The sequence below is a fragment of the Portunus trituberculatus genome, chromosome 30, assembly GCF_017591435.1.
Source record: "Portunus trituberculatus isolate SZX2019 chromosome 30, ASM1759143v1, whole genome shotgun sequence".
Lineage (NCBI taxonomy): Eukaryota > Metazoa > Arthropoda > Malacostraca > Decapoda > Portunidae > Portunus > Portunus trituberculatus.
The window spans coordinates 7,902,750-7,915,249 of NC_059284.1; the positions used below are offsets into that span (position 1 = coordinate 7,902,750).

The following is a 12,500-nucleotide window of genomic DNA, read 5'->3' on the forward strand; positions in this document are numbered from 1 at the left end:
CAATTCGTACTAATGTCCAAAATAATATTCCGTCTTGAAAATCCAAACATCACCGAGCTAAACTAATAGAGTAACATTTTTATTTCTTTCATTTTCCATCGTTTCTTCTTTTCTTTCCTTTCACTCATCTTTTATTCTTTATTTTCCTCCACTTTTCTTCTTTAATCTTTCTTTTCCTCCACACTTTATCTCACTCCTACTTTCCTCTCCATCTTGAGCGAAGAAAATAAAAAAGGAAAACTACAAAAGAAACACAAGGAGAAATACACAAAAGGAGCAAAAAATAAGGAGTTTCAGAGACAATCATCACTAAGATCTTGGCGAAGCATCTCTCCCTCCAGCTGGTGAGATAAGAGATAAGAAAACCAGCTGCTCTTTATCTATAACTCTATTTTCTCACCTCCCAAATATAGAAAACGCAACAAAGATCTTATCTAACACACACACACACACACACACACACACACACACACACTCTCTCTCTCTCTCTCTCTCTCTCTCTCTCTCTCTCTCTCTCATTCTGTACCTAAGTTTACTGTTTCTTTCCTTCTTGATTTAAATATTTGCGCAAGTTTTTTTCTCTCCCTCCTTCTGTGTGTGTGTGTGTGTGTGTGTGTGTGTGTGTGTGTGTGTGTGTGTGTGTGTGTGTGTGTGTGTGTGTGTGTGTGTGTGTGTGTGTGTGTATGTGTGTGTGTGCTAATCAAGGGTACAGCATGTAGGAATGAGGTTACTTCAAGTAGATACAAGAGAGAGAGAAAGAGTACAATGATATACAAGTGTGTGTTCTCAGCCTCTCCTATTGTTCCTCCCTCCCTCCCACCTCCTCTTTTTCCTTCTCCTCCTCCTCCTCCTCCTCCTCCTCCTCCTATAACACCTCTACACGCCTTGCCTCACCACCACCACCATCATTCACCACCACTCTCACTATACTGATGCTCTATTTTGCACTCCCTCACTACTAATACTATTACTACCACTGTTAACTATCACTGACATTACACAGTTACTGCTATATCACTCACTACACCACTACCACACTAAAGTATCACTATTCCACTACGAACAGTCACCAATACCACTACCATAACAGCACACACCATTTAACTACCACCACCAACACCACCACCGCCACCAGCATCGCCACCTCAAGCAGTGTAACCAGAAAAGAGGCATGTTTAATTGCAGGCTCCCCTCACGACTAGGTTGGCTATATCTGCACCTTCCTGCCTACCTTGTAATTATCTCCGTAGGTGCACCTTGAGACCACTGGTAAACTAATAGTACTTGTGTATGTGTGTGTGTGTGTGTGTGTGTGTGTGTGTGTGTGTGTGTGTGTGTGTGTGTGTGTGTGTGTGTGTGTGTGTGTGTGTCATTGTCTCTGTTTGTTGATGTTCTTGTTGCTTCATCTTCGTTTGTTTCGCTGTTTAGTTTGTAGGCTGGTGTGTTGTTGTTGTTGTTGTTGTTGTTGTTGTTGTTGTTGTTGTTGTTTTGTTGTCATTTCTCATTTCTCCCCTCTTATTCTCTCACTTTCCTTCTCTCCCATTCCTCTCATCTCTCTCTCTCTCTCTCTCTCTCTCTCTCTCTCTCTCTCTCTCTCTCTCTCTCTCTCTCTCTCTCTCTCTCTCTCTCTCTCTCTCTCTCTCTCTCTCTCTCTATCTATCTATCTATCTCCGAATCTCATCACTAACTCTCCCTTTTCTTATCCCCAATTCCTCCCCTCTCTTCACTCTTACCTTCCCTCTCTTCCCTCTCTCTCTTCACTCTCACTTCCCTTCTCCAATCTCTCCTCTCCCCATCGCATCACCAACTCTCACTCCCTTCTAGACCTTCATCTGCACAACCTCAACTAAGTTTTCCTCTCCCTTCTCTACCTTCCCCCTCCATTCCACAACACCTCTCACTTTTCTACCTTACCTCTCCCTTTCCTCCCACTCAGTTCAGGGTCAAGCTTGTGGGGTCACCTGAAGTGGGAGAGAGAGGGGGAGGGAGAGGGGGTGGGTAGAGACCTTCCTTTTAGGGTCCCAAATGATGGTTCGCAAGTCTTAGGTAACCTGTCGTGAAGGTGAACGTTCTTTCTGTCTCCAACTCTTGCCAACGTTTGTCTGGGTTAAGAGTGTTAGTGTGGGAACGTTTCTTTTGGTTGCTACACTCAATTAACGTTTTTTTAGAGTTCTTGTTTGTGTTTAGCTACGTTTTTTTTGTGGATATTGGGCAAAGCAAGTGTTTTTTAAGGGTGTTTAACGTTAAGACTGCTAGTGTGGGAACGTTTCTCTTGTTTACTGTACTCAATTAACGTTTTTTTCTTAGTTTTGTTTGTGTTTAGCTACGTTTTTTGTTGGTATTGCACAAAGCAAACGTTTTCTAAGGGTGTTTGTAACGTTAATTGTGTTAGTGTTTGAACGTTTCTTTTCGTTACCAGACTCAACAAACGTTTTTTTTTCTTTTAGACTGTTTGTTTCTATATAACTACGATTTTTCTAGGTATTGGACATCACAACCGTTTTTTTAAGGGTGTTGTTCGTGACGTTTTTTGGGGAAGATACAATAACCATGTACGTTTTTTTATTTTTTTTTAAGGAAACTCATATTTTGCAACGTTTTTTTTCTTTTGTGCTAGTGTTAGTTTCTACTTGAGAGAGAGAGAGAGAGAGAGAGAGAGAGAGAGAGAGAGAGAGAGAGAGAGTAATCACTGAGAATCTTTTATTTTTTTTTTTGTCTTGCTATCATTCACTTCTCTTTTGTCAGGGAGTAAACAATGAAAAGCCACGCCTCTCTCATCCAGGGTAGGGAGGGGGAGGGGATGACATGAACTGAGGTGAAGTGAGGAGGTGACATGACAAAGTGACGTGACAAGATGAAGTTGAGGAAAGAAAGAAATAAAAAAAATGGAAAAGAAAAAAATATATGAAGTACAATGGAAGAGGAAAGGAAAGAAATGAAAAAGAATGACATGAACTGCAATGAAGAATTAAACGAAAAACAAAGGAAAGAAAAGATATAATAAACTAAAGAAAAAAGTAAAAAAAAAAATACATAGGAACATAAAAATGGTGATGTGGTGTCATATAATGGTGATGATGGTGATGAGTGAAGCGACCATGTATAGCAACAGTGATGAATGTGAAAGTTTGGTGGTGATGTGATGACCACGTGTAGTGAAGGGGAAAGATGAGAGGAGGAGGGAGAGGAGGAGGAGGAGGAGGAGGAGGAGGAGGAGGGCTCAATTAAAGGAGGGAAGGTGAAGAGGGTTGTGAAAAGGGTGTAGCAATAATGTAAGTGCAGTGAAAGAAGGGAAAGAAAAGGAGGAAGAGGAGGAGGAGGAGGAGGGGAAAGAGGAGGAAGGAGGAGGAAGGAGGATAAACGTGTGAACTTGTTAGTAAAACCTTTTTAGAGAGATTGTCATTGTACTCTCTCTCTCTCTCTCTCTCTCTCTCTCTCTCTCTCTCTCTCTCTCTCTCTCTCTCTCTCTCTCTCTCTCTCTCTCTCTCTCTCTCTCTCTCTCTCTCTCTCTCTCTCTCTCTCTCTCTCTCCTCTCTCTCTCTCTCAGGTCAAGGGTCCCATCATAAATATGGTATGGGGATGGTCATGCATGGGAGAGAAAGGGAGAGGGAGAGGAAGAGGAGGAGGAGGAGGAGGGAGAAGGCTTAGAGGCAAGATGGAGGAAAGGAGAGGAGGTCACTTGCTAAATACACACACACACACACACACACACACACACACACACACACACACACACACACCGCGTAGTGTAGTGGTTAGCACGCTCGACTCACAATCGAGAGGGCCGGGTTCGAGTCCCAGTAAGCGGCAGGCATATGGGCAAGCCTCTTAAAAATGGGGAAGACTGGCTGGGTGACCAGCAGGCGACCGAGCTGAATTACACACAATTATACACACACACACACACACACACACACACACACACACACACACACACACACACACACACACGTGCCTTCTTGTATTAATGTATTAATGCTCAGCTGTGTGTGTGTGTGTGTGTGTGTGTGTGTTTGTAAAGATGACACAGAACTTCTAAATTAAACACAAACCTTTTTTTTCTCTCTCTCTTTCTCTTTTTTTTTTCTCTGTCTGTCTTTCCTCATCTAACTCCTTTGCATTCCATTCCTCCTCCTCCTCCTCCTCCTCCTCCTCCTCCTCCTCCTCCTCCTCCTCCTCCATGCCCAGGTCGGAGGAGGGAGGAATGGGGTCGAAGGTGAAGGACGGTAGGAAGGAGGGAAAGGGAAGGCAGGAAGGAGGAAGGGAGAGCAGAGGGAGGTGTGTGTATGTGTGTGTGTGTGTGTGTGTGTGTGTGTGTGAGAGAGAGAGAGAGAGAGAGAGAGAGAGAGAGAGAGAGAGAGAGAGAGAGAGAGAGAGAGAGAGAGAGAGAGAGAGAGAGAGAGAGAGAGAGAATTAATAGTGCTTAGAATCAAAATACTACTAATAATGAAAAGAATAACAGTAACAACAACAATAATGATGATACTAATAATTCTCTTGTTTAGAAGCAATAAGGTCAAATCTTAGCGAGGTCAAATCTTAGCGAGGTCAGAGATAGGAAGGTCAGTGTTAGGTCAATATTTGTTGGGGGAAGGTAGAGAGAAGAGGTCACTTGGATACTGAAACTGAATGAGTAGTAGTAGTAGTAGTAGTAGTAGTAGTAGTAGTAGTAGTAGTAGTAGTAGTAGTAGTAGTAGTGGTGGTGGTGGTGGTGGTGGTGGTTGTAATATTAATAGAAGAAAGGGAATGAAAAGTAAGAGAGAGAGAGAGAGAGAGAGAGAGAGAGAGAGAGAGAGAGAGAGAGAGAGAGCTAAGCAAGTAACGGAATAATGGAACTTCAAGGTGAGAGAGAGAGAGAGAGAGAGAGAGAGAGAGAGAGAGAGAGAGAGAGAGAGAGAGAGAGAGAGAGAGAGAGAGAGAGAGAGAGAGAGTCTGTGTGTAATATAAATATGACTTGCAATAATTTACTTAGTCATTTAGATCGTTCATTTATTTTTTGTTCTGTTTTACTTACTGATTCATATAAATCTTGTTCTTCTTGTTCTTGTGCTTCTTCTTCTTCTTGTTTACCAGTGTGTGTAACATGTTCATCATTATTGTTATCATTATTATTATTTTTTCTATTATTATTATTATTACTATTATCATTATTGTTATTATTATTATTATTATTATTATTATTATTATTATTATTGTTGTTGTTGTTGTTATTATTATCATTGCTATTATTATTGGGGGTAGTGGTTTTGGTGACAGTTTAGTAGTAGTAATAGTGGTAGTAGTAGTAGTAGTAGTAGTAGTAGTAGTAGTAGTAGTAGTAGTAGTAGTAGTAGTAGTAGTAGTAGTTCTTGTTTTGTTGTTGTTGTTGTTGTTGTTGTTGTTATTGAAGTAGTAACACCATTAACTATTCATCTTACCTTCACACACACACACACACACACACACACACACACACACACACACACACACACACACACACACACACACACACACACACACACACACATCATAAACACTGTCAATATGAGCGCAGCATTAACTTCACAACGATTCCTATTATTGCATCTCCCTCCTTCACCTCGCATTCCGACACGAATTTGTACTCTTAACCACACCCTCTCTCTCCCTCCCTCTCCCTCTCTCACTCTCTGCTCTGGCGGGGGTAGGTTTAATTATCCCAGGTGAGAGGAGGACAGGTGAGAGAAGGTGAAGTGAGGAGGTGTGGGAAAAACTGGGAGACTTAAAAAAAAAACATGGAGGTGGGGGAACTTCCTGTGTGATCTCATTATGTATGCGTTGTTGATTTGTATGTGTGTGTGTGTGTGTGTGTGTGTGTGTGTGTGTGTGTGTGTGTGTGTGTGTGTGTGTGTGTGTGTGTGTGTGTGCCATTTCCGAGTTCTGATTCAGTGTAGACAAGAAATAATGTCATTAATTTGTACGTGATACCTCCCAAGGTCTGTCTGTCTGTCTGTCTGTCTGTGTGAGTAGATATGTACTTGCTTCGAAGGTCTGTGTCTGTCTTCCTGTCTATCTATTTTATCTGTCTGTCTATCTGTCTACCTGTAAATCTGTTTCTTTGTTGTTTATTTATGTTTGTATCCATTTTTTCTTTATCTTTCTCTGTTTTCTCTTACAATCTATTTTCTCTGACTATCTTTCTTCATTTTCTCCATGGAACTATTTCAATCTTTTTTTTTATTGTATCTTACCTGTTTAACCCCTTCAGTCAGTACCATAACGCGTTTTTATATTCATTCTGGTTATTATTTCGTTACTTTATACAGCTTCAGAAACTCATATGGGGGATTAGAATAGTGAAGACTGGCCATTAATCTGCTGACCTCCATAGACTCTTCCTAATGTAAATAAAATAATCATACAGAAGTCTCAAGGTAAAAACGTGTCTCATTATTGAAGGGGTTAATGGTGGCTCTCAGGAAGCTGTTACCTGTAGAATCAAAGACAGGTCTGCTGGCCCAGGTGAGAATGCACACAGGTGTTTTGAAGTTATTAGTGGTTGGGTTCGAAATGAGGTACAGTTTTGTGAGTCAAGCGTGTTAGGCAATGTGGCATACTCTCTCTCTCTCTCTCTCTCTCTCTCTCTCTCTCTCTCTCTCTCTCTCTCTCTCTCTCTCTCTCAGTGATGTACCGTGCTAAAAAAGGTCACAGGTCACTCGTTACCCATATGACCTTGCCGACGGTCACCCAGATACCACCACCACCACCACCACCACTACCACATCCTCCTCCCCATAATCACCCCCACCACGTAAACTCCCCTCCCCCCCAACACCCACACCGCTACTCTAACCCCCCATCAGCCCTCACTTTTTTTTTCTTTTTCTCTTTTTCTTTTCTTTTTTCTTTCATCTCTCCTTCACGCATTCTTTCACACCTGATCTCTCTCTCTCTCTCTCTCTCTCTCTCTCTCTCTCTCTCTCTCTCTACACACACATTTTAGTAGTGTTTGTTCATATTGCAGTAATAGTAGTAATAGTAGTATTGGTGGTGGTGGTGGTGGTAGTGATGGTGATGGTAGTAGTAGTAGTAGTAGTAGTAGTAATATAAAGATATCGGTTATGAAAGTCGAGGTAATGGAAAAGAGGAAATGGAGGAGTAGGAGGAGGAGGAGGAGGAGGAGGAGGAGGTGGAGGAGGAGGAGGAGGAGGAGAGGAGGAGGAGGAGGAGGCCCTTCACGTCTTCCTTCAGGCTGCGTCGTGAGTCTCCTACACACACACACACACACACACACACACACACTCCATCAGGACTCTGGTAAAAGCTTTCAATTAGATCCCAAATTAATGGGTTTTTTTTTTTATTCTCGGCATTTTTCTCCTGTGTATTCATCAATTTTCTGTCGCAATCTCTCTCTCTCTCTCTCTCTCTCTCTCTCTCTCTCTCTCTCTCTCTCTCTCTCTCTCTCTCTCTGGCTTCCTGTTTACTTGTATCCATGTTTCTTTTTTATCATCATGTGTGTATTTTATTACAATATAGTTTTATGTTTATGTTCTGTGACTTATAGATCTTCTTTTTCCTACTCATTCTCCTCCTCCTCCTCCTCCTCCACCCTACTCCTCTGCCTCCACCTCCTCTGCCTCCTCCTCCTCCTCCTCCTCAACGCGGGTCAGGGTTGGGGCAGAGGTAGACCCCGTATGTGTGTGTGTGTGTGTGTGTGTGTGTGTGTGTGTGTGTGTGTGTGTGTGTGAGAGAGTAACAGGGCGGTACTCGGCTCAGCTAGTGTTGTTCCCCCAGCCGGGCCGTATACCGCCGCCCTTCCCGCCCCACATGTGATGCAAGTCCCCGACACACAGCGACCTCCCGGGCCCTGAGAGAGAGAGAGAGAGAGAGAGAGAGATGAATGCAAGGAAAAGACGAGGACACAGGAAGAATTTGAGCTGCAGAGAGAGAGAGAGAGAGAGAGAGAGAGAGAGAGAGAGAGAGAGATATCACCCTTATAAGGCATCTAATTAAACTTCTGAACATACTAATGGGATTCGAACTGGTGGTAATCACAAACCCAAGTCGACGCTCCATACCACTTAGCCGCCAGAAGAAAAAGAAGAAAAAGAAGAAGAAAAAAGAAGAGGAGGAAGAGGAAGCTAAGTATATATAGAAAGAACAGAAACGTGATAGATTTTCTTGAATGTGCAAATTTACGATGTGTGTGTGTGTGTGTGTGTGTGTGTGTGTGTGTGTGTGTGTGTGTGTGTGTGTGTGTGTGTGTGTGTGTATTTCTCAGTAAGATTTTAAAGTGCAAGTGACTTTTATTTTCAGGGCCGCCCGTGTGTGTGTGTGTGTGTGTGTGTGTGTGTGTGTGTGTGTGTGTGTGTGTGTGTGTGTCTAACCAGTACCATTGCGAAACACATCCTCTTAGTGTATATTGTCTATGTATGTAAGTATGTGTGTATGTATTTATCTATACCTGTTATTTCTCTATTAGTGTTTCTTTTTTTATGACCCAGATGTTTCTGACGTGTTTCCCTCCCTTCTGTTGACCCGCCGCGGAGGAGGAGGAGGGAGGAGGAGGAGGGGATGTGGGTGAAAGGAATGTGGTACGTAGGTGGAGGAATGAAAGTAAGAGTGATTTCCTCCAGGACCTCCACGTCTACTACTACTACAACTACTACTACTACTACTACTACTACTACTACTACTACTACTACTACTACTACTATTACTGGGACTGTATTTCGGAGAGAGAGAGAGAGAGAGAGAGAGAGAGAGAGAGAGAGAGAGAGAGAGAGAGAGAGAGAGAGAGAGATAGTGTGTGTGTAGAGTTTTTGTTTTTCCTTGTTTTCCTTTGTGTTCCTCCCTCATCACACCCAAAAGTGATGAGGGTGAGAACTTGAAGGGGCAACTGATATTAGGTCACTGGTATCCTCTCTCTCTCTCTCTCTCTCTCTCTCTCTCTCTCTCTCTCTCTCTCTCTCTCTCTCTCTCTGTTCCTCCCTGGGTCAAAGGTCAGGGTGAGGACTTGTATCACCCTCCCACCCTCACCCTGTCTCTCTCTCCTTCCTCCCTCACCTTACCTGCTTACCTCTCTCTCTCTCTCTCTCTCTCTCTCTCTCTCTCTCTCTCTCTCTCTCTCTCTCTCTCTCTCTCTCTCTCTCTCTCTCTCTCTCTCTCTCTCTCTCTCTCTCTCTCTCTCGTCACAGACAGACTGTGGTTAAGGTCAGGTCACGCACCTTATTTGGTTATACAGGTGCCAGGTATAATTATGCAACACACACACACACACACACACACACACACACACACACACACACACACACACACACACACACACAGAGAGAGAGAGAGAGAGAGAGAGAGAGATACTTAATGATGTTTTGTTGCTTTTGTCATTTGTGTTACGTCACTGCTGTGTGTGTGTGTGTGTGTGTGTGTGTGTGTGTGTGTGTGTGTGTGTGTGTGTGTGTGTGTGTGTGTGTGTGTGTGTGTGTGTGTGTGTGTGTGTGTGTGTGTGTGTGTGTGTGTGTGTGTGTGTGTGTGTGTGTGTGTGTGTGTGTCGTGACAATGGAACTCTCCTCAAAGCATGTCGTAATTTTCTCGTTTCGTTTCCAGTTATTTATTCATTCATTCATTCTTCCTTGTCATCTTCTTCTTGTGTTTGTTTTTATTGGTTCGTCGTCGTCGTCGTCGTTGTTATGTTGTTGTTGCTGTTGTTTTCACACGCTTCCTCTGTCCACAGACTACAGTGGGCGATGCTATGACGCTGAACGCTGCTCGCTGCGAACCACTGGAGAGACCTGGACGGTGGACAGCACTTGCGAGCAGGCCACGTGCATGCAGGCCTCTAACGGGACGCTGCTGGAGAAGAGAATCAGGTAGGAAGTTGATTTTTTTTTTTTTACGTTTTGTGCATTACGGAGAAAGGGAAGCAGCAAGAAATGGATGAAAACAGGAAAGAAAAGCTTACTTTAATGTTTCAGATGAAAGATGATGATTTCGATAACTTGTCTGTATCGAAACTATCCGTCTGTCTATTCACTACTACCATAGTGAGCCGTGTGTGGACGAACAGGATAGGTGTTCAACAAAGCTCTCTCGAAGAGGGAGGGAGAAAGTTTCCCAGACGTTCAGATAATCCTTTCCTGAAGTATATAGTGTGAGGATACAAGAACATAAAAACATTTTGCATCTTATAGGAAGCCATCTGGCCGACTCGTGGCAGTCCCCGCATGAAACTTTAGGGAAAATGTATTTGTTCTGGGGTGTACTGTAGTGTCAATAGAGGTTAAGTTAGCTTTGGTTGAATGAAGAGCAGATGCACATCATATTTTGAACATTATACACTTCAACAAACAAAAGAATAGATAGACGGAAGGTGGCAGAGACTGTTGAGACAGTAGACAGAGAAAGAGTGAGGATAGTAGATTGAGAGGAAGTAACGGAGGGAGTGAAGGAGAGGGATCAACTAAAAGGACAAGGTTGAGATGGACAGAGACGGAGTGGTTGTTGTGCAGGGAGTGGCGGCAGGAGGACAAGGTGCAGGGAAGGAATGTAGGAGCGGAGTGGATCAAGGACACAGCGAAGGAGAGTGAAGGAAGGAAGGAAGGGTACGAGGGTGTAAGACTAGGAGGAGGTGTTGGTGGTTGAGAGAGAGAGAGAGAGAGAGAGAGAGAGAGAGAGAGAGAGAGAGAGAGAGAGAGAGAGAGAGAGAGAGAGAGAGAGAGAGAGAGAGAGAGAGAGAGAGAGAGAGAGAGAGAGAGAGAGAGAGAGAGAGAGAGAGAGAGAACACTTTAGGCCACACCCACGCAACCCCCACGACAAACAAGCAAAAACGCACACACGCACGCACATACAGATATACAGCAAAACAAACAAACAAATAAACAAAAACACACTTCATTACTCTTTCAATACTACACACGCACATTTAGATAGGAACCAATATGAGTAGTAGTAGTATTAGTAGTCGTAGTAGTAGTAGTAATAGTAATAGTAGTAGTAGTAATAATAGTAGCTGTAGTGGTAGCAGTAGCAGTAAAAGATGGAGGATAAATATAAAAGTAATAGTTATATTCTACCTACAGTTGTCAGGTCATATTATGAGGTCAATATTGTAGTGGTCGGACCGCACTAGAAGACCCTTGGTAATGGTTATGATCTATAGTAATAGTAGATGTAATAATAGTGGTGATTATAATAGGGGTTAGAAGAAGCAGATAGCCATAGAAACTGGATATGAATAGATAGTAGTAATGGTAATAGTTGTCATTGATGTAGGAGAAGTAATAGTCACTTTTGAAATGTAATGTATCGTTGTACCTTTCCTCACACGCATATTTTGGCCACAGGTGTTCGGAGCTCCTTCCTCTCTTCAACGACAACTGCTACATCGTGAGGGTGGAGGGCAAAGCGTACCCACACTGCTGCCCGCAACTCTACTGCGACGACAAGCTGGTCTCCTCCTCTCCTCCATTCTAATAAGGAGTACCCCAAGTCGCTCTTAAGAACCTCCAGTGTTTTTTGCATTTTTAAGCCCGGTATTTCCCCACCAGATTTTCAGCTATAAGAGAACGCCGGGCCATCTATACCATATCCCAATGCTCACTAGTTATTGTATCTTTGTCGTGTCTCTTTCTCTATTGTGTGAGTGTTGCTAGTTCTGTGCCATCGTCCGCTGTGTCTCCGCGTTTGACCAGACTCGCTGTTTCTGTGTTGTGGCAGAGATTAGTGTGTGTTCTGTGTCTTGAGAAGTAATTGATACTTTCACACGGAAGTAGAAATTTGTTATTTGTGTGGTTGTCATTGGGAAGTTGGATTTATTTTCATTTTTTTTTTTTTTTTGAGTATAAAGTTGAATCCGAAGATCAAATGAGTACCTTTCTTTTTTCGCATTTATGTTACTGATACTCGTGTTTCATTTAGTTTAGCGTGAAAATCTTGCATCTGAAAAAATCTACATTATAACTTTTCTTTTGTAATTACTTTCTTCAGTGCAACACAAAATATGACTACTGGTTACCCCAAAACTGAATCGGCATTTTTTTTTATTATTCTTAAGCTTTTTTTTTTTTTTTTTGGTAGAAACATCACAAAACTTTAAAATCAGCTTCGACAAACAAATTAAAATCTCGGTAACAATTTCATAACCTAATTTGCACATCACGAAATCTCAAAATCAACTCTCTGTCATTTTTCAATCTTTATTTCACGTTTTAAGTAGAAATACCACGAATCATTTAAATCAATCTTGGAAACAAAAAGTAAAAATCTCAAAACAGTTTCAGAACCCAACTTGCACATTCCCACACTATTTGAGGAACGCTCTCAGTCACTCTTCAGTAGCTAGTGATTGCCTTGTACATTATATATAGCCACTTTGTCAATAGCTCCCTTTTTTATCATTCTATTTATACCAGTTTATTTTGCCAAGCTGTCTCTGTACATAGTAGTTAAGAGAGTCCGGACCCAAGCAAAGGGCGGAGTGTTTCATATAATACGAGGTAACATAACATAACATAACATTTCGGTGTCTAATGTACCCTCTG

At 42.4% G+C, this 12,500-nt stretch overlaps 1 protein-coding gene and 1 long non-coding RNA gene across 3 annotated transcripts in view; one reads left to right on the plus strand and one right to left on the minus strand.

Annotated features, from left to right (window-relative positions):
• LOC123510693 (U-scoloptoxin(16)-Er10a-like) overlaps positions 1-12,096 on the plus strand; it is a 40,506-nt gene extending 28,410 nt beyond the window's left edge. For both annotated transcript variants that reach the window (XM_045266014.1, XM_045266016.1), the window contains 2 exons: positions 9,695-9,830; positions 11,304-12,096. In XM_045266014.1, coding sequence (XP_045121949.1) covers positions 9,695-9,830; positions 11,304-11,433 — 266 coding nt within the window. In that variant the 3' untranslated portion in view covers positions 11,434-12,096. The remainder of the gene's footprint in view (positions 1-9,694; positions 9,831-11,303) is intronic.
• Positions 12,097-12,141: 45 nt separating this feature from the next.
• Positions 12,142-12,500, minus strand: part of LOC123510694 — a 22,100-nt gene continuing 21,741 nt past the window's right edge. The window contains exon 3 of the long non-coding RNA XR_006676577.1: positions 12,142-12,500. This exon is cut by the window's right edge and continues 272 nt beyond it. This is a non-coding gene — a long non-coding RNA (uncharacterized LOC123510694).